The 26,483-nt window shown below is 41.1% G+C and overlaps 2 protein-coding genes and 1 pseudogene across 3 annotated transcripts in view; 2 read left to right on the top strand and 1 right to left on the bottom strand.

The window, feature by feature from the left end:
* Positions 1–1,799: 1,799 nt before the first annotated feature.
* LOC146579356 (uncharacterized) lies at positions 1,800–7,385 on the bottom strand (annotated as a pseudogene). The gene is made up of 3 exons (XR_014891591.1): positions 7,366–7,385; positions 4,255–4,675; positions 1,800–2,629 (listed from the first exon to the last, which is right to left on the bottom strand). The product of XR_014891591.1 is annotated as an uncharacterized LOC146579356 (transcript).
* Positions 5,886–26,483, top strand: part of LOC146579344 (uncharacterized) — a 179,885-nt gene continuing 159,287 nt past the window's right edge. Inside the window, exons 1-2 of the mRNA XM_085267945.1 lie at positions 5,886–6,391; positions 6,478–6,592. Of these exons, the coding sequence (XP_085124071.1) occupies positions 6,320–6,391; positions 6,478–6,592 (187 nt within the window). The 5' untranslated portion in view covers positions 5,886–6,319. The remainder of the gene's footprint in view (positions 6,392–6,477; positions 6,593–26,483) is intronic.
* On the top strand, positions 14,768–17,377 carry LOC146579355 (tripartite motif-containing protein 16-like). Its single transcript, XM_085269222.1, has one exon. The coding sequence runs from the start codon at positions 14,801–14,803 to the stop codon at positions 16,502–16,504; it is 1,704 nt and encodes a 567-aa protein (XP_085125348.1). The 5' UTR covers positions 14,768–14,800; the 3' UTR covers positions 16,505–17,377.

Here is a 26,483-nt window from a genome sequence, read left to right as displayed (position 1 = left end):
CTCCAGGCCTCGAGGGCCAGGTCCTGCAGCTGATTCAAATGGCTAAATTACCTCCTCAACATGTCTTGAAGTTCTCCAGAGATTTGGTAACAAACTAATCATGTGATTCAGGTGTTGATATCTAAAACTTGCAGGACACCGGCCCTACTGAACAGGAGCATACTGAACTTTAACCTTTATAAAATGTAGGATGAGTTTGGCTGATACAATTATAAGAATAAAGCATGAAACCAAATAAACAACGTCTTGAAATACTGTCTTGAACATGAATCATCTTTTCACTCAGGTGTTGCAGTGATTCGACTTCTGGGCCTTATTTCAGGAAGCCGGTTTAGTGCAAACTCTGAGTAAGTATACCCTGAGTTAACGAAAACTCTGGGTTTTCAGTTTCACAAAGCGAGTTTAGATTCATCTTGAGTGAGTCACTATGACGACACACTCCGTGAAGCTAACCTGCCCCCTAGCAGGTTTACTACTGAGCGCGTTTCCAAGGCTACCGTCTGTCGGGCAGTCAGGAATGTTACAGTTGCACTGAAACGTCTCCTGTACTCGTTTGTGGTGTTCCCCGGTCACAGACCCACAAGATTCATCAAAGAGGGATGCCACAAAATTGCAGGTATCAGGATGAACAAAACTTAATTCATGATGTGGTGATACTTGAACTACTACTTAAATTTTACATTTATTCTCACGGTTCCCAGGCGTGATTGGCTGTACAGATGGCACTCACATTCCAATCATTGCTCCTTCAGTAAATGAAGGAGACTATGTGAACAGGAAGTCTTTCCACAGCATTAATGTACAGGTACATAGTTCCCTGTAGCATTTCAAACTAACAAATCATTTCATTATAGTAATGGATGCTAATTTGTGTTCTCTGCACTGTGAAGATCATATGTGATGCTGCCAACATTATCACAAATGTGGAAGCCAAGTGGCCAGGCTCTGTGAGTGGTGGTGGTGGAGGACCCCCACCTGTTTTTCGGGCCTCCGTTTTTTTTCTAGTGGCCATAATGGGTCACATTTGAGCATACAGAGTGAGCAAATATGTACTTATAATGTGCTCAGATAATTTCAATAAGTGCTTACAGAAAGAAAATTAATGTAGCCTCTAACTGCAATTGATTTACATCGGACAAACAGACCAAGCACTATGGCTCATAATACAATTACACCTCACCTGTTTGGACTATATTTTTATATTTCATTTTTACTTGCTGCCAGGAACGTTGGGGGCCTGTTGGGTTGCACTTGTGCTCACATCATCACAAAATAAAATGTATAAAATAAAATATAATAAAATAACGTGCTAAATGGGTGGAAATCCCTAGATCAATGTTTAAATAAACACTCACGCATTGACTCTGTCGGCTATGTTTTGCCATGCATGCTCCCTTTCTTTTGCAGCTGAGGCTGTGTTACTTTTTTTCTGCAAGATTTGCATGTTATCAGCATATGCTGCCATCAGAATTTCGGCCTCAAGCGCTGTAAAATACATTGACCGCGCCTTCTTTCCCTCCATCTCCATGGTGACTCGCTTAATCTGTGCTCCACTAATCAGGGCTTTATGTATCCTCGTGCGCGTGCTTAACTTGGGGTTAAAGCAACTCCGCGTTGATTGAACTACTTGTTATCAGCCTTTCTGAAACCGAATATTCCGAGTTGGACAGTTCGGGGTTACTCAACCCTGAGTATCGTTTTTCACTCTGAGTTTTCTAAACCGGCTTCCTGAAATAGGGCCCTGGTCAGGGTGAGTTCTACCACCAACACATTGCTATGACTCAGGGGTGTATCACATTTTCAAAGTATTAAACATTTAACCAGTGTGAATTTTCATGTGTTTCTTTAAGTTCATCCTCTGACTGAATCTTTTACCACAAGTGCTGCAAGGATATGGCCTTTCACCAGTGTGCACTCGTGAGTTTTTAATGTTGATTTCTCATTGAATCTTTTCCCAACAAGGTGGCCTCTCTCCTGTGTGAATTCTTGTGTGAGTTTTCAAGTGTGCCAGCTGATTGAATATTTTCCCACAGGTGTTACACGGATACGGCTTCTCACCTGTGTGAATTCTTACATGAGTATTCAATGATGATTTCTGATTGAACTGTTTCCCACAGGTGCTACAAGGATATGGTTTTTCACCTGTGTGAACTCTCAGATGTGTAGTAAGGTTGGATTTAAAGTTAAACGTTTTTCCACAGGTGTCACACTGTACAGACTGTTTCCTTGTGTCAGTTTTACTTTCTGACACAGGGGTGTTGTCCACTCCCTCATTGTGATGTCTCCTCTTCTTTAGCTTTGTATTGCTAGTAAATCCTGAGTCCACGTGATGGCTTTCTTCATGATCTCGGCTCTCTGCTTCAGGAGAGCTGTGAGAAAGGAGCTGCTTACTGTTTAGTTTTTGTTCACTGTGGGAACTTTCCTCATAAGTCGGAGTGTCCATGAAAATATCAGTCTCCTGCTTCATTCCAAGCTTCTCTCTCCTGACTGCTGCAAAGCTCCTCCTGTTCATCTTTAACCTGTGGAGGCTCTGGCTCCTCCTGGTCTGGGCTGGAGTTCCTCTCCTGGTTACAGACCTGCTGCTTATCCAGACCCTCCTCTTCCTCACAGTCATGTTGTTGTGGGAGGTCTTGAGGAACAAATAAATACAAGAAAAAGTCAGTTATGTGATGATAAATGGTGATCAGACCAGAGAGTCTGTCATTTGACTGATCGTTAGCCCGTCTGTTTCATGCATGCACAACACACGCACAGCAGCTCAGGCAAACAGTTGTGCATACTCACAGCCACACACTAATATATTGACATTGAAGCTCCTCACTGCGAGCAAAGACCCAAAGTCCACCAAACTAAACTGCAAGGTGACCATTTTTGTGCAGCAAACCTGACCACACTCTTAAACACGGTCATGTTAAAGAAGCTAACAAAAGAAAAATGGCTAAACGTTCCCTAATGGTTCTACAAATGTAAACTTCAGGAAACATTGTCTGAAGGTCATGTGAAAGTTACATTTATTGAATGTGACCATCTCTTCTGTCAGTGAGAGAGCAGCAAAAGAAAGTCCTTATGTGGTACATGGCGCTCAAAAGTCTGTCAAAGAATGTTTCAGTACGACTTTGGTAAGCTATGAAGCTGCACCGCTCGATGGATTGTCTGAGCATTACAGCTACCGTAGTCAGGAACCTCGCGGAGTAATCTGGGTCTAAAGCTCTGTCCGCTTCAGGTCCCAAAATCAAATGAACACTGTCTAAACTCTTTCATCTTTAATAAAATGATCAGTGTTGTTGCGTTAACAGGTGTAACAATTAATTTTAACATCCAGGCATCCATGAAAACAGAATGTATTAAATTTAACAGAGTTAGAAGTTAGCTCGCTAGTTTCCACCTAAACATGATATAGCATGTTCTGACTGAGAGATTTCAGAAAAAACTTAAAATGGTACAGCTCTGCTATCACTTCCAACAGAAATGAAGACAGAAACAGTGGTGACTTTTTTAGGGTCAGACTAGCTGGTATATAATGATATGCTACATGATCGCTAGCGACACAGCTATGTTAGCATAATATAAACACAGTGAAGCTGGAGTATGAACGCTAACTTTTTTCCACTTGATAAAAGTTAATGGTACAAATGTAATCGCATGGCAGGATGCTGCAAACAGATCAAACTTCAGTCAGGAGAACAACTGAGATAATCCATCCACAATACGAGGTTTGTCAATAATAAACTGCAACAACAAGGGAATAGAGCAGCTGTGAGAGAATTCAACATTAATGAATCAATGGTAGGGAAGTGGACGACGCAAGAAGAATGAGTTGAGTAAAGTTTGAGTTATCTGACTGTTTTGTTTAGCTTAATGTGCCTTATGAACTGAAAAGTATGGTACTACAAAAAAAAAAAAAAAAAAAAAACAGACAAAAATGAGAAAACACCCACAAATGTTTCCAAAAATGTAGTGTTTTGTTTTCTTTTTTGTAATCAAACTGTTTATTAGAGGGGAAGTGTGTTTTAGGACACTCGAGCCTAACATTAGCTGGCATAAAGTTAGCTCAAAACCAGCCGTTATTGTTGTTTAGCAGGCTCCTTTTGTGAGCAGTCCAGAGACCAGAGGTTCACATGTCTGATCTCTTGAAAAATCAGTAATTGCAGCAATAGCTGAAATAAAAAGGATGTTTCTGTCCATGTTCATGTGTTAGTGCTCTGACTTCAGTTCAGGAAATTAGAATGTGAACAGTTAAAAACATGTCCATACCTATGATGTGTGAGTCTGTCGGGTTTCCGGCTGATATCCAGCAGTCTGTGCTGACGGTGTATCTCCTCCTCATACTGGACGATGGTTTTTTGAACCTCTGAGAAGATTTCTTCACAAACAGCAGTTAGTCTCTCCTTGATGAACTCTCTCAGATACTGAACTGAACTCATTGCTGCTTCCGCTGAGGCTGGACAGATCAATATAAGCATCGATGACGTGAAGCCGACATTGGGATCAGATCCACAGATCGATACTTTAGTTTGTGTCTCTCTTCCGACTTCAGTCCACTTCATCAAACAGCAGCCATGTCTATTCACACTGCTCCACTTGAACAGCCACACTTGCCCTCCACCTCCTTGCTTCTCATTTTTCTGAGCTTGATAGTAGTTGGCAAACCAGCTTACAGGTGTATTACTGCCACCTATTGGAGTAAAGTGTGGACAGGAGAATAGCAGGAAAATTTTTTAATTTTTTATCATTCTCTCCCAGGTCATCCCAAAATTTGATGTTAATACGATGGGTTTTTACAGGCTTTGCCAGTGCCACTATAACTGCATGCTTTCAGACTGATGGGACCGATATAAGACAACTATCATCCCAATAACGATATAAATCACAAAAATGTAAAAATTTTCTGTAAATTCTGTGAATCTTGGGCAGCTGAAGTGTTTCCAGCTGGGCGTCGTGTACCTGGAGTCTAGTGTTTAACCGATGTGTAATGGAGACCAGGGGTTCCATTACCTGGTTGGTATTGTTAGTGATTAATTGTTGGATTAGGAATTTAAAATAGGGTAATAAAGAAAACACATTAGTTCTTATGGAGTCTTTTATTAGGTTATTTGACATACAATTAATAATTTGACAGCTGGTAACGGAAAAGAGACAGTGGGACTGGCCATCCTACCTGTGTCGGAGAAGAGCCAAAGTTAGAGCTAGTGATGAGACGTTCTGTATCGAGGCATCGAAGCTTGTGTCGAGTAATGGAGGGGGCGTTTCCGCGATGCGCGTATCCGGTTGTTCAGTGATGACGCGACGAATCCTACTTCCGGGTCTAAAGTAGTCTGCGTTTAATATGGCTTTTGTGTTGTTAACATGTTTAATGTTATGCATTTTCTTCTATTTGATCTCAAAAAGCTCCTAAAACAGTCAGCGATCACTGTTGACCTCCCTCGGCTTTTATTACCGCTAATCATTTATTTAAGCTCAGTTTTTAAAACCTTAGGATGTAGCTACAGCCCAGCCCATGCAGCAGTATATGAATGACTAACCTCGTATTGTGGATGGATTATCTCAGTTGTTCTCCTGGCTGAAGTTTGGTCCTTTTACAGCATCCTGCCATGCGATTACATTTACAGTGGAAAAAAAGTTAGCTTGTTTATATTATGCTAACATAGCTGTGTCTCTAGCGGTCACGTAGCACATCATTATATACCAGCTAGCCCAACTTCAGTAACCCTACAAACGTCACTGCTGTTTAGTTTTCTGTCTTCATTTATGCTGGAAGTGATAGCAGAGCTGTACGTTTTAATTTGTTTCCAAAACCCCGCAGTCAGGACATGCTATATTGTATTTAGATAGAAGCTAGCAAGCTAACTCCATGCTAACTTCTAACTCCGTTAAATGTCATAAATTCCGTTTTCATGGATGCCTGGATGTTAAACTCAATTGTTACACCTGGTAGAGCAGAACGCTGATCATTTTATTAAAGATGAAAGACTTTAGACAGTTTTTCAACTCTCAGTAATGCCATAGTGATCGTTTGATATATGGACCTGCAGCGGAGTTTAGACCCAGACACGGCTAGTGATGTCAGACTGAACAACCGGATAGAGGCTTGCTTCATTTATGGGAGGAGCTGAAAATGATGACGTCCGAAGCCTCGCTGCCCAGCTGTACCACGTGACTGGTTCATGAAGTGGTTCGAATTTTGCCGCGAGATATGACAGCGATATAAACCCCTCAGACTTCATTCAAAAATGTGGGTGTTTGATGGAGAGTTGCGGTTAGTGAGAGTTTGGAGACAGTTTGGAGGTTTAGGAGAGTGAGGAGAGAAAGTCAGGAGAGAATGGAGCCAGCTAAGAAGAGGAGGATGTCCTCCCCTGTGTGGGAACATTTTGATCTTATTCCTCCCAACAAGGTATGTAAATTTCCACAGAAGATGTATTTTCATAATACTGATGGTGCAATACAATTTATGTTAAGCTGTCTGTACTTTTGTACAAGGTGAAGTGTTTGCTATGTGCCAGGGAGCTGGGATATAACAACAACACCTCATCCATGCTTAGGCACTACAGAGCTTTGCATGAGAATAAGGGGAACACCGATGGAGCAAGACCAGGTGAGCCATCAAATGCCATGATAATATAGCATGCTTTAATGTTACTAAATGATATAACAATATTATACAGCTGTTATAAGTTACGTGTGTGATATTTATATTTGTGCTTCGTCTTTATTGTCTTTCCTCAGGGGAACGATCTCAAATAGATGAAAACCTGGTTAACATGGTGATTGAGGACTTCCAGCCATTTAGCATTGTGGAGGACAAAGGATTTAAAAGATTTGTTAAATCATTAAATCCTAGCTATGTTCTCCCCACTAAAAAGGCCATAAAAGCAGTGAAAATTTAGTTTTTACAGAATAAAATGTGAACAGGCAGGACTGATGCCTCAGTGTGTAGCTGTCCATACCTCAACGTTACAAAAGCACAACCACTGTCCACACCCCAACCACACCTCACCTCACAGTAAATGATCATTTTAAGCATTTCCAAATAATCATTTTCCATACTGCCAGTATAAATATACACAGTATACTTCCATCACTACAATATACATGTTTTACACACTCCTTTTGTTGTTGACATTTACAGGCTGTGTGCAAAAGGCCACACTCTTCAAATTCATGCCAACTAATATTTTTACGTCCAGTAGGTGTCCTACTAGAGCAAATGAAGCTTCAAGAAGCTTTGCGCTGGGGTGAACCAATTGGATGGAAAGCTTCAGTGCTTCATGAAGCTTCATCTGCCCATCACTAGTTAGAGCTGCTTGCAGTTAATCACTTATCAATAACCTAAACATATGTGAAATGAGAACTTTTAAAGGTACTCACCTGTCCTGGTTGCTTCTTGCAGGATGTGGAGCAAAAGAGTGAAAGCAGCTCAATCACCTGTTTAAGAGCTCTTGGAGCAGACCAGTGTGCCGGGTTAGGGAGTATGGATAAAGAGGGTTTTAATTTAGATAGAAATGGGTGAAGCTTATGTTATTGGTTTGTTTATAGTACGTGTTGGAAATATGTATATGTTTGTGATGTGCTTTAATGTTATTGTATGTTTGTTTGTGTGGAGGGTTATGTGTTTCATTTTGATTAGTTAACCCCATACTTGGGCTATTCCGGATGCTCACCTGAAAAGGTAGAGTATAAAGGGAAGCCATTTTGTTTAGTTGTAGTTAGTGTTTGTGCTGTTATCATGCTCCTTCTTTAATAAAGTATCAATCCATGGATGTCTTTTACTCCAGTCTCGTGTCATATTCTCTTTTTTTGCTTCTCTTTTTCTTTTTTTTTTTGTCCCGTTTGGATCTTTAGCCATCAGAATTGTTGTCTTGAGGCCAAGAAAGATGCCAAGCGGATTTATTTTACCAAGTGGATCATCATGGCCTTGCCATATTGGTCCATTTGATTGACCTTTATTATAATTATGGATTTATTTTATTTTCAGTTGCTACAAACGGGACAGACATGACTGTGGGATAGGACAGGGGGAAAGAATGAAAGAAAGAGAGGGAGAGAAAGAAAGAAAACCAAAGGGGAGAAGAGACAGTGAGAAGGGGGGGAAGAGAGAAAAAAACACAAACAAACAAAAAAAAACAACTCCTGGGTCACCTGTATGGAGAAAAAAAAACAGAAGAGAAAGCAAACAACAAAGAGCAACATAATAAGAAAAAAAAGCACCATCACAATAAACTAGCTAGCAGTAGATATCAATAGTTACTAAATAATAAACGATATTGTGCAGCACGCAAGATAGACAGCGCACAATGTGCTTTGAGGCAGCAGCCAAGAAAGGCCTGGCTTGCAGTCTCCACTCTAATTCATCTCAAAGGCGTTCTACCGAGTTGAGGTCAGACTCTGCTGGTCAGTCAAGTTCTTCCTCACCAAACTCCCTCATCCACATCTTTATGGAGCTTGCTTTGTGCACTGGTGTGCAGTCATGTTGGAAGAGGAAGGGTCCATCCGAAAACTGTTTCCACAAAGTTGGGAGCATGAAATTGTCCAAAATGTCTTGGTACGCTGACGCATTAACCCTCTGGGCTCTATCCTGGGACTTTTCTTTTTCCAACCATTTTCATTCTGTTAATACAAATGGAATGAAATTTCCCAAAGGTTTATATTTGTTCAGATGTTTTAATTTTCAACATCAGCTCCTTAATAATGTCAATAATATTCACTATACACCAAATTGTTCCTCTTGACTCTATCGTGGCCATTTTTGACCAATTGAAACCCATTATAACCACTTTTTTTGATTCCTTTTTATTGACAGTAGTAAATCATGCAATTTAGGTAAACATGCTTTCATTTTAAACTCAACACATGAAAATTGTAGTTTTTAATATTTTTTTTTTTTTTACAAAATTGCACCAATTACCCATTTTTGGTTAAACAAGCAATTTTATTTAATATTCTGAGTTTCTAGTAGGCCTTTGATGGCTGACCACACTCCAATGGACCAAAATAATGAAACAATTTTGACAAAGGTTTGATCTTAAGGATCTAATAGTTTGTGTTTGTGCATGACATTGGAGCACAAACATATATTTGCAAGATAGACTGGAATAAATTATGATGCATCAAATATTACATAGGCTGCAGTGAATTTCTGTGGCTGCTATTGAGCTTTGAGGTTCCCAGTCAAACTCAGCTTTGCAGCACATGTTAAAAGCACTTTTACTCTTGTATTTTTCATAAAAAGATATCATACCCAAAATATTAAGTCTAGAAACAAAAACAAAAAAACACCAATCACAGGACATTTTGCAGAATTCAAAGAAACAAACAAAGAAACAAACAACAACAAACACTAAACGTGTCCTGGAGTTTCTGCAGGTGCAGACAGAGCTACTGCTGTAAGTAAGCCTAACAGCTTCCAGATCATTTATTCTGGCTATATGGCAAGAAGGTCATCACTGCTTCAAGCACTGCCTATATGATCTGATCAGAGAGCAAGGACAGCAAGCAGTTCTCTGCCATTGAAGAAAAGACATCAGCCCAAGATGAAGAAACTTCCTCTCCAGAAGATGAGGGGACAATCTCCAAAGAGGCTGACTGCAACATCACAGATGATGAGTACTAGCCAGTGCTTGAATCCTCAGGATTGGGGTCGGGGGGCATGGAGGTGGAGGCCGAGCAGCTGATGGAAAAGGAGCATTTTCTGAGAGCGAGGAGCCGGTGACTGAGTGGATCCCTCGTGAAAGGAAAACCATGTGGGTCCCACTACTGAAGAGAGACTGCTCTACAATCCAGTACCCACTGGTATCAAACCAGGGGTCACCCTGTATGTAGTTTCCTGCATTAGCAGCCTGAGATCTACTTTTGACTTTTTTATAACAAAGGAGATCTTTTAGCTCTTGTGCACCCTTACAAACCTGCACGGGAGGCGAAGGTGTGAGGATTAAAGGACTACAGATAAGGTAGAGATGTCAGCCTACACCAGAATAAAGCAATACATTGCACGTTGGATGACAACAGTGGAAGTTCTCAGGAAGCAAAAAAGCTCAAGGGGTTCAGACTCCAACTGACGGAGGAGCTCCGAGGACAACGTCTTTCCTTCGGTCACCTTGGTAGAGGAACTCCTCAGATGAAAACGGGCGCAGGGGAAACAACCCAGAGCTTCCTCCCCAGCTCCTCCAGTTGCAACAGAGAAAGACTTTGTTGTCTGTCTGTCTTCACCAAAACTACCACGGCGATGTCCCACATGCCAAAGCAACGGAGGAATGTTCTTCTTTTGAGCACAACACACAGTGAACCAGCAGTCAGTCATGGGGAATAAAGGATGTGTGAAAGCAAGAAGCAATCCTGGACTACAATAGGCACAAATACAGCTTGGATAATTTAGAGAGGGTGTTGGCACCTCGAGTTGAACGGAAACTAACTGATGGCTCTTTTCTCCAATCTCCTGGATGTCTTGGGAAACGATGTCTTTGTCCCGTTGGAAACACCTTCACTGAAGTGGGGGAGTCCTCTACAACCTACAAATGAAGAGTGATGCTGGGAGAGCTGGGGCACATGCTGGTGACCTCAACAACTGCAAGACACCCTTGTCCCTGATTCTCAGCCACTTCTGCCATTGATCTCAAGATGCAGTAGTCTGAACCAGAGTGTGACCCACACCCCACCAACAAAATGAGAAGAAGGTGCAAAAGGCGCACCACCAAGATTGGAACAGCAGCCCCTTGCACCAGGTGTAGAAAGTGCGCCTACAAAAACCACTCTAATGTGGTTAGTACATCTTGGTGCTAATGAGGATGTAGACAGAAGCTCACACACACTGGAATATAAATTTTGATCATTTCAGTGGTTATTTGGTCATTAAATGGCTTTTCTGGCCACTAAAACACCATGTGTGATTTTCTTTTTTTGGCCATTCATTCCCCCCAAAAAATGATACTAACCTACAATGATGATTAAAAATATATTAGGTTTCATCATACATATGCTGAATTTATTTGCTATTCTCCCCCAAAATGTAGTAATAATATATAATCTGACTGGTATTCAAAGCGTATAATTTCTGAATTTGAATTATATTTTGGTTTTCATTACTAGGAGCGGTGCTAATTTAAAAAAATTAAGTCAATGAAAGTAGAAAAATGTTTTAATATATATGAATTTTATAGCATTTTGTAAACATAAACAGGGGGTGGCCAAAATAATACTTGAACTCCCAGTCCTGTATTGTGTTCATGAAGGAACTGAGGCTCAGAGTCTGTCCAGAATCAGGACTGATGACTCTTGTCTGTACCTGTGTGAGGTGGATCAATGTCATGGCTTCGGCAGATTTATCTTAGTGACACTGGTAACTGGATCAGGTCATTAAGTAAAATTTTAAACTCCTTCAGTTCTACATGACTTTCTTTTCAGATGAATAATAATCTGCTTGGAAATGTGTGTGAAAATAATTTTAGTGGTTATTAGTGATTTTAAATACTTGTTTAAGATGTGTTTGTGCTCTGCAGCAGGGAGAGAAAACCTGAGACATCAAACACAGAGAGTGGAGGAAGGATCGGCCTCTACTGTGGACTGACAGCAGCTCTGCTGCAGATGGTCGATATCACTTTAAATAGAACACGTGTTTGAGTAGAGGCATAAAAAACACAATCACAATAGCAAATGAAATATAGCCATCCCAAATCCACTCAGTTGTGTGGATGTGCAGAAAGAAATTAAGAGCAATTAGAGAAAGAATAGAGAGTCTTCAGAGCCTCTTCTTCTCCATGCACCTTGAAACTATAAGTGAAGTTGTGGTAGAAGTTTTTCATTCTGATTTGTTTCTGTTGCCGTGTTTCCATTTATAAAGCTGTTGGTTTATTATTACTTACATTGCAGTAATATTTCTGCTGTCTGCCACTTTTTGACTCCTCTGATGAAGCTGCAGTGTTTGTGTTCTGCTTTGATCCACAGTGATCTGCTTCTTTATTGTCTGATCTCATAAAAACTGTCAGACTGCAGCTGTGAGTTCAGGCCTTCAGGATTCATTTACAGCTTTAATTCTTACACACTATAGATTAATCTTGTTATTGTTAATCTGAAACTCTGCTGCATTCACTGATTTTAATCCTGTGTCTAACAGCGCGCTGATATTTTCTGTCTGATAATAATTGCTATCCTGTAAATGTGAATCAGCCTGAAATGAAATCAGTGAGTTGTTAACACTGGTGTTGTTTTATTGCACTTTTTCTATAATGAAATCTTCACCTGGCTGCAGGTTTACAGCTGTGTGTGTTTCTGCACCATCGGGATCTTTATGAAACGACCCAAAGACCTCTGACTGGTTCCAGTAACCTGATAGATTTTTGGTTTGTGTTTATTTCTACTTTTGTGTTTCTGATTGAGTCCAGACTAAACTCCAACATCAACTCGTGTTTTTAATAATGTGCAGCTATGAATAAATTCGAATGTTTCCTGTTTGCTCTGCATCTTTTTAAACAAACATTTAGTTTTTTCTTCATTTGTGTTTCCACCTTCAGCCTCTTTGTTCTTTCTTCCAGCTGAGATGGATTTAAGGTGGAAATGAGACAATCGGTCCATGAGCTGCCAGGACGTCAAATATCAGTGGACTGCTGTGCAGTTTATTTATTGTGTTTGACTTTATCGCCTCCATGTGGACATTTATGGGAATCAGTCAAGTGAAGAAGTTGAATGATTGTTAAATAAATGGCAGCTTTAATAATGGACAGCAGAGTGATTGCCAGTCAGCTGCCAGTCACACATGCAGAGCCTTGTAATTAATATCAATGCAATATGTAAATGTAATCAATCCTTTTCACATTTAACCTCATTCCAACTGGATAACCAGACAATGTTACCGTCCAAAGCAACTTAAATAGTCAGTTGACCCATTGTAGTGTCTAAGAATATTGGAGCCTTCAGGTATCAAACCTGAGGCTCAGTCATTAAAGATGTTAAAGAACCATTTGGGACAAAGCAGATAAGATGAAACATTATTTCACTCTGTTAATCACACAGAGGCAGTCCATCAAATCCTGCAGCACTTAAAGGATTTTATTCAGCACAGATGCTGGAAAATCACACTCCACTCCATCAACCTGTACACGAAGCCACTGGTAACAGAGATGTTTTATATTAAAGTTTCTAATTCATACAAACCCTCCTTTATTATGCAGACTCAGCACAGAGTCATGAGTGGAGAATAGATTTGTAGTCCGTCACATCAATGTAGTGTCACCATCCTGTTCAGCCATGTTTACAATGAATCCTCTAAAATTCTGCCATTCATATCAGTGCGCTCTGTTTATCCACTGGTGGGTCCATTTTACATGTGCTTTTTAAATGACTGTAACTTTGTCATTGTGTATGTTATTAATATAACATGAAAGGTTTTGAAAAGAAGAAAAGCTGCACTTTACGGAGATATTTGGTGTATTATGGTAGCACAAACTGTTCACAAGCTACTGCTGTCTGAAAAAAGAAAAGTCCTCTTAGGTGTTACCATGGGTGATTTGCACCACTGTAGCTCCTCGACCAGTTGGGCAAGAGAAACATTTCAGACGGTTACTGGAAGATGAGAAGATGTGCTTTACGAAACTTTACGGTGCATCATTAGAAAGCACGAGTAACAATGGTCCAATCACAAGTAAGAATTGATGACGCACGGAGCAGAGACGCAGGTGTGGAGAAGTGGCAATGCCCCCCAAAAAGGCCTGGAGATTTAAAAACCTGAGTGGCCCAGGCTAAAAAACGTTTTTGTAAATATTTATTATAATTCATATTTAACGTTGATGTTGTGTTACATTTTGTTCCTGCTGAATATCATTTTTGACTTAACTAAATATCTGAAAAAAAACAGAGTCCGTTTGTTTCCACTTTAAGCTGTTGTTCCATTGTAATAACAATACAATAATGTAAAATGACTGACAGATATTGAAAGTGGAGTTTATTCTGAGAAAAGGAGCAAAAACATTCACTTATAGTATGATTTCTGACCCTTTTACAGCCAAAATAACCAAATAAGGCAGTCTGTATAATACTTGGTCAGGAAAGAGTTAATATTGACTGGTTCTCACATACCAGTATTTAGCCACGTCCCTGCTCAAGATTATTGTTGTGATCAACTCGACCGTAATAACAGAAAATTACTTTTAAAGAAGGATCAGAGTTTCTTTTTATTCCTGTCAAACATTTATCACATTTTTGTGGAGATGAATGTGTTTGAAAAACCTTTCATTTGTTTACTGCCTCATATACCAACTACTACACCTGCTGCACCCTCTCACCTCTGATAGTGTTTGAGGGAGAGAAACAACTGAAATGAACACAAACTTAAATGCAACATAAGCATCATGTCAGTGGCTGCCTTATCTGTATGTTTAGGATCATTATCCTCCTGCATTGACTGAAATTGAAGGACTGTTTGTTAACTTCAGTGAGAACTCTGACATTTCTGAACTGAAGTTTATTTATATAGAAGAAAGTGTTAACAAGCTTAAAAGTTGATGTGAGCAGTAAATAAAAAGGGTTAAACACACAGTATCGCTCTCAAACTGCTCCTCTTCCTGGAGTGAAGCACAGCCTGATAACCTCCCTCTTCTTCCTGCTCTTAAACACAGCACCTCCTCTCTGTCCACGTGTTTCCTCGTTCCCTCCCCTTCAGATCTTCACTTTGAAGATGGGTGTAACCAACATGTGGTGACGTGTAAGAGCTGACAGGCTCCATTCACTGCAGAAACATGTTGTTGAGATCAGAGCTCAGACTAGTTTCAGTTATAAGGAAGTGAAACTCACACAGTCGCTGACACTGAGAGGAGAAATGGCGCAGAAAGGAGTTCAGCTGGACCGAGAAACCTTCTCTTGTTCCATCTGTTTGGATCTACTGAAGGATCCGGTGACTACAACCTGTGGACACAGCTACTGCAGGAACTGTATTAAAAGTTTCTGGGATGAAGAGGACAGGAAGGGAATCCACAGCTGCCCTCAGTGCAGGAAGACTTTCATACCGAGGCCTGTCCTGGAGAAAAACACCATGTTAGCAGCTTTAGTGGAGCAGCTGAAGAAGACTGGACTCCAAGCTGCTCCAGCTGATCACTGCTATGCTGGACCTGAAGATGTGGCCTGTGATGTCTGCACTGGGAGGAAGCTGAAAGCCATCAAGTCCTGTTTAGTCTGTCTGGCCTCTTACTGTGAGAAACACCTCCAACCTCACTATGATGCAGCTCCATTAAAGAAACACAAGCTGGTGGCCCCCTCCAAGAAGCTCCAGGAGAACATCTGCTCTCGTCATGATGAGGTGATGAAGATTTTCTGTCGTACTGATCAGCAGAGTATCTGTTATCTCTGCACGATGGATGAACATAAAGGCCATGAAACAGTCCCAGCTGCAGCAGAAAGGACTGAGAAGCAGAAGGAGCTCGAGGTGAGACGACTAAACATCCAGCAGAGAATCCAGGAGCGAGAGAAAGATGTGAAGCTGCTTCAACAGGAGGTGGAGGCCATCAATGGCTCTGCTGATAAAGCAGTGGAGGACAGTGAGAAGATGTTCACTGAGCTGATCCGTCTCATCCAGAAAAGAAGCTCTGATGTGAAGCAGCAGGTCAGATCCCAGCAGGAAACTGAAGTGAGTCGAGTCAAAGAGCTTCAGGAGAAGCTGGAGCAGGAGATCGCTGAGCTGAAGAGGAAAGACGGCGAGCTGGAGCAGCTCTCACACACAGAGGATCACAACCAGTTTCTACACAACTACCCCTCACTGTCAGCACTCAGTGAGTCTACACACTCATCCAGCATCAATATTCGTCCTCTGAGCTACTTTGAGGATGTGACAGCAGCTGTGTCAGAGACCAGAGATAAACTACAGGACATTCTGAGAGAGGAATGGACAAACATCTCACTGACAGTCACTGAAGAGGATGTTTTACTGTCACCGCCAGAGCCAAAGACCAGAGCTGGATTCTTAAAATATTCATGTGAAATCACACTGGATCCAAACACAACTCACAGACGTCTGTTATTATCTGAGGGGAACAGAAAAGTAACATTTATGGAACAACAACAGTCTTATTCTGATCATCCAGACAGATTCACTGTATGGCCTCAGGTCCTGAGTAGAGAGAGTCTGACTGGACGTTGTTACTGGGAGGTGGAGTGGAGAGGGGGAGGAGTTTATGTAGCAGTCGCATACAAGAATATCAGCAGAGCAGGGACGGGCGATGAATGTTTATTTGGAAACAATAACAAATCTTGGGCATTACGTTGTTACACAGACAGTTATATATTTCTGCACAACAAAGTCCAAACTGTCCTCTCAGGTCCTCGGTCCTCCAGAGTAGGAGTGTACCTGGATCACAGAGCAGGTATTCTGTCTTTCTACAGCGTCTCTGAAACCATGACTCTCCTCCACAGAGTCCAGACCACATTCACTCAGCCGCTCTATGCTGGACTTTGGCTTGGGTTGTTTAATGGAGCCACTGCAGAGTTGATTAAAGTCAAACAGAGAAGACAGGTTCATGTTGATCCCTGACCATTATATGTACTTGTGTAGTTTCTAAATGAGGCTTTACATTTTAGAAGCTGAGAAGTTCAGTGGTCCATTGATGTGTGAAAATAATATTGCACTGATTCAAACTGTACTTACATTTATATACCTTACATCAATATAAATCTGAATGTGTTCTTATGGCTGATAATCATGTGAGTTTAAATGATACTACTCTTCATATTCAGCATGTTTGAAATCTGTCATCAGTCTGGTTAGTGCTTTTATTCTGTAGTTGCTGTAGTGGGTTGTCAAATGCAACAATATATTGGAGCTGCAGTGATTCATCAGTTAGTCAATGATTAGAGAATTGATTGTTTTATCATTATTTTAGTCACATTTAAAGCTGGTTCCAGTTTCTGAAATGTGAAGATTGTTGGTTTTCTTGATCATATATGACTGTAAACTTAATGTCTTTGAGGTTTGAACTTTTAAAATGTAACAAAAATTAAATACTTAATGTTTGACATTTAATATTATATTTCATATGAAAACTTTGATCACACTCGATCATTTATACATTTAAATACAGACACTAAATGATACAGGCCTGTATGTTGTGGAGGATTGACATGTTGCTTTGCCCTGAGCTGTGTCTGGCAGGCAGAGCATCTCCACAAATCTGATGCTTCTGATTTGGAGAAAATGATCTGAGGGAGACACCTGGAATCTCAGCCTGGACACAAAGGGAATAAAATCAGCAGAGTTATAAACAAGTGGTGATGTTGAATGATTGGCAAATAAACATCAGTTTTAATAATGGACAAACTGGATGAAATCGTTTCTCCAAAGCTTCTTTAGAAAATGTTTGTTTGTTTGTTTGTTTGTTCATTAGACATCTATTTTATTCAAACTGCTTCACCCAAAGCTTTTCTTCTTCTCTCATACATAAAATATAGTCATTAATCTTACTAACATGAAAAACGATTTTGTTGTTTTGTTTTAAATGTGTTCTCTAAATGTGCCTTATCCAGTCTGTATCCTGGACCCTGAGCAAATACAAGAATGAACACCAGGCTGAAATAGTCACAGCAGGGACTCAGCAACTCAGAGTCAGCATACAGTCAAAGACAAATCAAGGACGCGGTTCAAAAGTCCATAAATTATAATGACGACCAGCCTGAACTTTTCAGTGTCTGAATGTCAGGTCATGCTGTGGAGTTTCATCTGGTGGAGACGATGTTGTTATTGTTGCAGGTTTTCTGTATAAATTCCACACAGGCGAGACATAAAAATGTCATTTATATCAACATGGTTAAACAGTACAAGTGCATTTTTCCTTTACAACGGTGTCCTGCATGTTGAAGAAGAATCATGAGTGAAGCACAATTTAAAGTCTTTCACTCATCACACGTCATTTTGAGTTGACAGCTGGTTGCTATAATGAGCGGCCGAGGCTCCGTTTGAACAGGACATCATATAGCTTACATTAACACACATCCTAACAGAGTTTGTTTTGCATATTTCAGAGAAAAAACAACACAGAGAAAAAACATGTTGACATAAAGCCACAGCCACATGCTGGTCAGGCTTCACTCAACAGTACACAGCTACTCCTCACACTGGAAACAAAACGAGCACCTGGTGCTTATTTTACAATTTTATCTGTCTGTAGGAGCTTAATTTATACCACTGTTTTACATAAACTATAAACTGGTAGAACGAACATGTTTTTTTAAACATCGGTTGGACAGATGGACAAACAGAAGCAGAGCAGAGCATTTGTTTGGGTAGAAGTGGAGGGCAAATGCCGTTTTGTTCATGCTTTGCCTGAAAAGTCTGCAGAGGTTTTAGTGTCTCATGAAGAATGTAAAGTTTTTCTTCACCTCATTATCTCTGTAAATAAATAGACAGTTTAAAAATGTCAGAGTTCTCACTGAAGTTAACAAACAGTCCTTCAGTTTCAGTCAGTGCAGGAGGATAATGATCCTAAACATACAGATAAGGCAGCCACTGACATGATGCTTATGTTGCATTTAAGTTTAAGTTTTCAGGTTGTTTTCAAACACACATTACTGTGTATCATGTGTCAGCAGGCATGTGTTAACAGGGACTATAAGACACTTTAGTGGCTTTAATGCATATTTATATGTTTAACACAGTCAGGTGCACAGGTTCTTTAGACTAAAAATGAGGGAGGAGATGTGTTTCCAAGATTTATTATCCAGACAGGGAAAGCAACTTCACATTCAACCATACAGGGAGGAGGAGTTCAGGACTGAGGCTTACCAGCAGGTGAGAATGGTCGACACAAGGGGAAGGCGGATCCATCAAATAAATAAATAAATAAGTAAAAATAGATCAACAGTAACACTGTTTCGTCTTCCGTGGACTCTGTATCGCCTGGATCAGATAACTCCGCTACTGTGTGTTTGAACTCTAAAGACATTATTCAGAGTGACACCTCGGTGTCAAGTTGAAACTGTCTTTGGCACCATTAACCTAGTTTGCCCAGTGACTGTTACTGCTCCTGAGCTCCGCTCTCCACTTCCAGTTCCTGTTCCCAGGGCAGCTCGGGCCCAGCTTCCCCTTGCACCCTTACAGTGCTAACAGAGACACTGACTCCTGCACCCGTTTCAGTTCCCTGGGTGGGAGCAGCAGTTTCTAGCTCTATTACTTGTTCAGGCTTTAGCTCTGTTTCCAGGTCCCTCTCCAGCCCAGCTCTGTTCACTTGCTGCCATCCTCTGCTGAAAGCTCTGGTGAGCTCATTCAGTCAGCTGAGGACTGCATCTTTCTGACAAAGCTCAGACAGACTGTTAGCACTGTACGTGCCCTGTGCAGCTACAGTTAGCTTCACCTCAGCCAGACTTTTCTGCACCTGCTGGCTCTGCATTCGACTCTGCTGGGGGTTCAGGAGAACTGCTCCGGCACCTCCTCGTCTCCGCTGGCGGCTCTGGTGAGCCCGTTCATCCACCACCTGCTCAACCATCTGCTCCATCGCCTGCGGCTGCCACGTTGCCATCTGGTCCAGTCTCGTCGGCTGTGGTTACCACACCATCGTCTGGTTCTGCACCCACCAAGCCTCCACCAGTACGCCCGGTGCCCGAGAATCATCGCCCACTTCCAGGAAACAACATGGATGTGCAGTTTTTCACTAAAACATGTTTTTATCTCAGATGTAAATTTATCCAGTGAATCGTTAAACTGTCAAAAATTAGCTTGTTTGTGTTTTGTGACATAAACACTCAGTGTTCACAACACTCATGTGTGGAAATGTGCTGATAATGTGTGTTGGGAGCAGATAACAAGTTAAGACAGCCAGCAAATGTGTGCCCTCGATAGTTGTTCTTTTAACAATGCTGGTTAATTCTGTCGTGTTCATGTTGATTCTTAGTAGCAGTGTGTGGTCAGTGTGGTTTGTGCTCGGCTGCAGGGGAGGAGTGCAGCAGTGGGTTCAGGGTGTGGTGTCAGGGGATACTGGTTGTTACAACCAGCAAGCATCATCTAAACACACCTTCCCTCCTTTAAACAGCGAAACAAATGAGATTCATGGTACGATCCAGAGGATTTCTGAAACAGGTTTCCAGCCTTACATTTCCAGTTTGAATTAACGACGCATTAGTGAATGCTCTTTATCAGCTTCCAGGCTCAAGCTGAATAAAGTGCACTTTGTTCTGCGTAACGCAAATGATGATGTGGTGCACAATTCCCTGGATCACAGCAAGTCTGTTGCACAAGAGGAGAAACTGCTGATGTGGGAAGCATAAAACAGGCGCGCACTGCTGAGTGTTTTTGTGTGATGGGGATGAAATAAGATGTGTTAACACTCACAGTCTGACCACTTGTGTCTCATAGCGATCGTGGAAAACACATGACATAAATGATATCATGACCCTGCTCACTTGGTGGGTTTGGGCAGTGTGAATAACCCTCTCAAAGCTGCAGGGGAATAAGCAGGTGTAATGTTGTCACTACTGGAGGTGAAACATTGCCATTGTTTAAAGAGGGAGGATACTTACACACTTCATAAACCAGCAAGAAGACTTTTTCCCAGAAACAGAGTTTTGATTGGTGGAATCGACAAACAGTTTGAGGCTGATTTGGCTGATATGGGTGAATATTGAGCAGATAATGATAATGTGAGACACTTACTGACATGTACAGATGGATTTTCTAAGTATGCATGCAGGTGTCTTCAAACCAAGGCAGCAGCATCTGTTGCATCTGCTTTTGAGGATGAGTGAGGGACGTGTACCTGTTAAACTTCCAACAGATGAAGGCGAGGAGTTTAATAATAAACATTTCCATCAGCTGATGGTTCAGTTTAACATCACACATTTCTCTGCATAAAGCCAGATTGAACCAAGAGTTGTGGAGCATTTTAACAAAAGCTTTAAGGGCCGTATGTGAAAATACTTCACATCTGTTAACTTATGAAGACATGTAAACGTGGTCCAGGACCTTGTGCTGTCAAGGCCAAGTGCTGCAGAGAGGGGGTTTCTCCAGGTGTGTGGTGGAGTGAGGAGAAGAACAACATGTCTAACCTTTCCTTTCCTTTTTCAGAGCAGAGGTGCAGACAGGAGGGCAGGCGGGTGAGTTTTCAGACTTACTCCGGGAAGCTGAGAGGAAGAGCAGCAGCAGCGAGCAGGTAAGTTTCCAGCAGGCAGTGAACAGACAAAGAGGACCAGCATCATCTAAGCATCATGAGCTTAACTTCAAATTCATCTCTGCTACACTTGATGTAACCAAACTGAGCATGAAGCCACAGCCACTGTGCAGCAGTCACACACTGTTCTGTTAAATCCATCACAGTGCAGCAAACTAACCTGTTTATCCTGCACTAACCTGTAACTTTCAAATAAACCAGTGAGTCTGAAAGGAACTTTTAAAGAACACCGATCACATGACCTGTTTAATTTTGCCTCATTTATTTTCTGGTGAGAAACGCCCCTGTTGGCTAATGCTCAACTTATCTGTGAGCTCTGATGAAATGAAAATCTGTTACACTGATATTTTGTTTTTATCTTGCAGGTCAGTGAGTGAAATGCACCGGGTAAAATCAACAGGAAATACTTCACATGTTCTTCCAGGTTCGTAGAGAGGAGCTCATGGTTCGTAGAGACAGCTGCCAGAGACGGAGAAACACAAGGACGGGTACAGATAAACTCAGCCTGCAAACATCTAAACATGTTTCTGGAGTAACACAACAACACACTTCACTCTGATGTCAACAGACAATTTTACATCTTGTAGCTGAAAGTGTGCACAGAACAATGATCATGATTTGGATCATAGACGAACATTAACTCTTTTTTTTTTTTTTTTTTTTTTTTTGTCCCGTTTGGATCTATAGCCATCAGAATTGTTGTCTTGAGGCCAAGAAAGATGCCAAGCGGATTTATTTTACCAAGTAGATCATCATGGCCTTGCCATATTGGTCCATTTGATTGACCTTTATTATAATTATGAATTTATTTTATTTTCAGTTGCAAACGGGACAGACATAACTGTGGGATAGGACAGGGGGGAAGAATGAAAGAAAGAGGGGGAGAGAAAGAAAGAAAACCAAAGGGGAGAAGAGACGGTGAGAAGGGGGGAAAGAGAGAAAAAACAAACAAACAAAAAGAAAAAAAAAACAAAAAAACTCCTGGGTCACCTGTATGGAGAAAAAAAAAACAGAGGAGAAAGCAAACAACAAAGAGCAACATAATAATAGAAAAAAAAAGCACCATCACAATAAACTAGCTAGTCATAGATATCAATAGTTACTAAATAATAAACGATATTGTGCAGCACGCAAGATAGACAACGCACAGTGTGCTTTGAGGCAGCAGCCAAGAAAGCTTTAGTCCGCGTCTGTGAATACCCATGTGTACACCCGTGTGCATACCTGTGTGGATCAGCATGCTTGCATTCCAAAGGTTTCTCCATGTAATGATCTGCTAGGGAGTGTGGGGGGGCCACAGCCCTGTCCTTTATGGTATCAAGCAGGTATGGAGGAGATCAAAACTCCAGACATCCAGAGGCCCCCAGAACACAAGAGACCAAGGAAGACCCACAGAGGGGCAGCCGCGCCACTGTCCCAGTGTCTTTTTTGCATCTCATCCGTAAATACTCTGCATACTTTGTCACGTGTTTCATTTTATTTTGAAAAGTCTCAACAGGATCTTGAGCTTTATTGTGAAAGGTTTATGTGAAAAATAAACAAGCGGACATGCGAAGGTTTTACTAGTGATGGGATTTCCGGCTCTTTTTAGAGAACCGGCTCTTTCGGCTCCCAACCGGCTCTTCAGGTTGTTTTGCACAAAAGGAATTACTAATGTAAAAAAAAAAAGTGTTTTTATTTATATATGTTTATATATAAATACATATGGTGGCCCCTAGAGACAAAGCACGTACAAACTTCAAAAAGCACGTACAAACTCCAAAACACATTTCTAGCGTTAACTGAACTTCCAAAACAGAGCTACCTAGATCACTTAAATTACACAATTGAAAGCATATGTGTATTGTTTGTGTATTTATACACAAGCACTCATATATATTCAAATGATTCAAAAAAAAATTTCATTTACCTGCTACTACCACACACCAAATCCAGTCATTGGTACTTCCTGGCTTGTGTAGCCACTAGATAATAATAGATAATAACAATGTGCCTAGCATTCTGGAGCACTTCTGTTTGGTTTTGTACGTGCTTCGGAGTTTGTACATGCCGTAAATATACTTTAAATATACTTTTATTTATTCTGATTCTGTTTTGTTCTGTTTTAACTGTATTAGGCACAGGCGTATAGATGAGTTTGTTCTGAAAAAAGGGCTGATGCACCTCTCAAATGGCTGAAGTCATGACAGGGAGAATGTTTAGTATGGTTATCAGCTGCAGCTGGAAACATCATGTAAAAGGATAAGATTACTGATTACTAAGTTACTGAAATAATCGCTGACTAATCAAAGGAATATTGGCAGATTAGTCAACTGCTGATATAATCTTTAGTTGCAGACCTAACCTCCACCTCTCTCAGTCTCCCCATAATTCTTGATGGCTGTACACCCATATACAAGGAAATCCCACTGTGGTTTCAACCATATTTTATAAAATATATCTCACGAAGCTTGTCCAACAAATTTGAGATGTTTGTTTATTTTTGTTTACCACTGGCTACAAGGTTTCTTGGTTTGCACGTTAAAAAGGCAAATATCACGAAGATCCACCAGACATGACTAAAAATGGGAGTTTCTCCCTTTAACGTTTCTTCCACTGTTTCACCATGTAGTCCTTTAACATTTCTCAGCTGATTTCACAATAATCATTTTCCTGTCTGTGCTGAGCTCTTTATCCCTTCAACCATAAACAATATGAATTATTTCTTGCTCACAGTCAGAAGATCTTCCTGTATCACCATTTTGCCAGTTTCCACCACATCTGTTGTTATTGTCTGTGCTCTCTGACTCGGGTTCAACCTGCTGCTTGGACACTTTCCCCACACTACACCTCCCTTACACTTATTTAATTCAGTCCTGTGTACCTTGATGAACCACATCCCTACAAGTGCTCATCAGAGATCCGTATCTCAGTATTTTAGCACTCTTCATCTCCCTACAGGCATATTTATCGCTGTTGTAGCTGAATCTGGTTCCACTCACCGAACGACGACCGTCTGGAGACGATTTTATGATCACTTTAAATCCGTCCTCGTGTGTCGTTGTCACGGTTACACTGCGCTCACTGTCCGTTTCCTCCACATTACAGGTTTACTTTCGCTTTTGCTGTTTTCGCCTATTTTTCCACCTTATTTCCGCTCTGTCATGAACATCTTCATCTCTCCCGCCATCTACTTCCTTTCATTACACTTCCTGATACGTCACTTTCTGTCCTCTCTTCTCTCTCTGCTGTGGTTTGATCGAAAATGTGACGTCATTCACGGGTAAAAGCGCAAAGGATTGTGGGTACGAGTGGCAAGCGATACTAGCGCACGGAGGCTTTCACATGAAAACAGTCACACAGCCATAAAAAGAAACACAAAGAATGGCAAGAAGCTGTTGTATTATTAACTGTCGCATGACAGCCTCGGGAAGCCGACGGGTAAAGAGATCGTTTTTTATCGGATTACGTCGTTGAAGAGAAATTGTTTAAGCCATGTTTCCGAAGTAAGAAAAAAGACAAATAGATTGCGTTGGCCTGTACAGGAGATAAAGGAAAAAAATTAACAACAGCTGTGAAATGGAATAGTCCAAATCACCAAAGTAAACTGGACCTGGGCTTGTTGCAGGGATCTGAAGTTACTAAACATTTTGTGAGTGTATGCACTAAAACTTAGGACCATATAATAAATAATAAATATGTGGGTGATGAAAGTTGGGCAGCACGCTAACGTCCTTACTCCACTCTGTATGCTCGTATGGGTCTGACCCTTTCAATCCTTTGATTTTTTCCTCGTAACTTTTTTTTTTGCCTTTTCGTCAAGTCTGTCTTCATACGGACCTGCCGAGTTCTCCGTTGTTTTGTACATAACTGTTTTGGGGCCAAATAAAATGCAAGTAGGGATTAAAACTGCAGAATTAATGATTACCGGTGCTGGAAATGCTTGCACTTGATGCAGTGTTTTGATTTTGTTGCCACTCGTACCCACAATGCAATGCGCGAAAGTCACGTGGTCTGTCAATCTCTATTAAAAAAAAATCTAGCACGACTGACTGGGCTGAACAGGTAGTTGTTGTTGTTTTTTTTTAAATATAATTTATTTTTTTTGTAATGTGATTTATTCTTCTCAAGTTATTTCTACTTCAGTGCAAATAAAGGACTGTTAGAGTGTGTGCTGTGTGTTTTTCTGAAGCATGACAATCCTTTCCAACAAGTATTTCCAGCTGTTTGTCTCCACTCTGCACTTTAGTCTTTCTTCTTGTTATGTCTGTGTTTGTCCACCAGGTGTCTCCGTCGGTTCACTTTCTCTGGGTGACACCTTTCCTTCCGTCCCTCTGCTCACTTTATTATTTCCTTTAAGTTCAGTTGTATGTAATCATTTTCTTACATTCAAAGTTAAATTGAATTTAATTGAATTGAAATTGAAAGAATTTATTGTCATTATACCCAGTATAACGAGATTAAAAACAGCTCCATAAAAGTGTGTATGTACTTAGCAAATTATAAAAAAAATCCATGCAATACTATAACTATACAAATAATATAAATACACAGTACAGGAGTGACATAGACTGACAGCCAGAGAATGACGGCACAGACAGTTTCAGCACCGACAATTTAAGCACAGACATGAGTTCAAGTCTCCCAGGAGCAATGGAATGAGCATAAACAGTAGGGGTAGTTTATGTCTAGAGGAAATGGGATCAGTGGTCAGTGCAGATATTTCACTACATATGTCAGCAGGCTCTCGATGGTGGAGCTGTAGAAGGTCACCAGCAGCTGGGTGTTTAGTTATTCCTTCCCGAGCACCCTTAGGAAGTGTAGCCGCTGCTGGGCCTTCTTGACTAGTGCCGTGGTGTTGACTGACCAGCAGAGGTCTGCGGAGATGTGGACGCAGAGACATTTGATGGACTCCACTCGGTCTACACATTCACTGCAGGGGGGCAGTGCTGTTCTGCCTGAAGTCGAGGTGATGTTAAGTCCAAGGTTGTTTAATGCACACCATTCTCCCAGTTTCATGGCCTCATCTCTGTAGGCCGCCTAATTTTCCCCTTGTAATCAGCCCCACCACTGTTGTGTCATCGGCAATTTGACTATGATGTTCTCTGGGTGGGCGGGGCTGCAGTCAGATGTGTAGAGGGAGTAGATCAGTGGGCTTAGTACGCAGCCCTGGGGAGAGCTGGTGCTGAGAGCGTGAGGGGAAGAGTAGTAGGGGCCTAGTTTCACCCTCTGGGGTCTGTTGACCAGAAGATCCCTTATCCAAGAGCAAGTGGATGGCGGGAGCCGCAGGTTGGCTAACTTGATGATTAAAATGTCCAGTATTATTGTGTTAAAGGGTGAGTTGAAGTCAACAAAGAGCATTCTGACATAGCTCCCCTG

This window comes from Mchenga conophoros, linkage group LG3 (assembly GCF_057382185.1).
Source record: "Mchenga conophoros isolate Kocher_MC1m ecotype Shallow Benthic linkage group LG3, M_conophoros_male_GT1.1, whole genome shotgun sequence".
Classification (NCBI taxonomy): domain Eukaryota; kingdom Metazoa; phylum Chordata; class Actinopteri; order Cichliformes; family Cichlidae; genus Mchenga; species Mchenga conophoros.
Note: the sequence above shows the minus strand (reverse complement) of the source record. Positions and strands in the feature narration are given on the sequence as shown.

Excerpts from the sequence above, each read along its gene's own strand:
- LOC146579355 (XM_085269222.1), top strand. The coding sequence starts at position 14,801 with ATGGCGCAGAAAGGAGTTCAGCTGGACCGAGAAACCTTCTCTTGTTCC.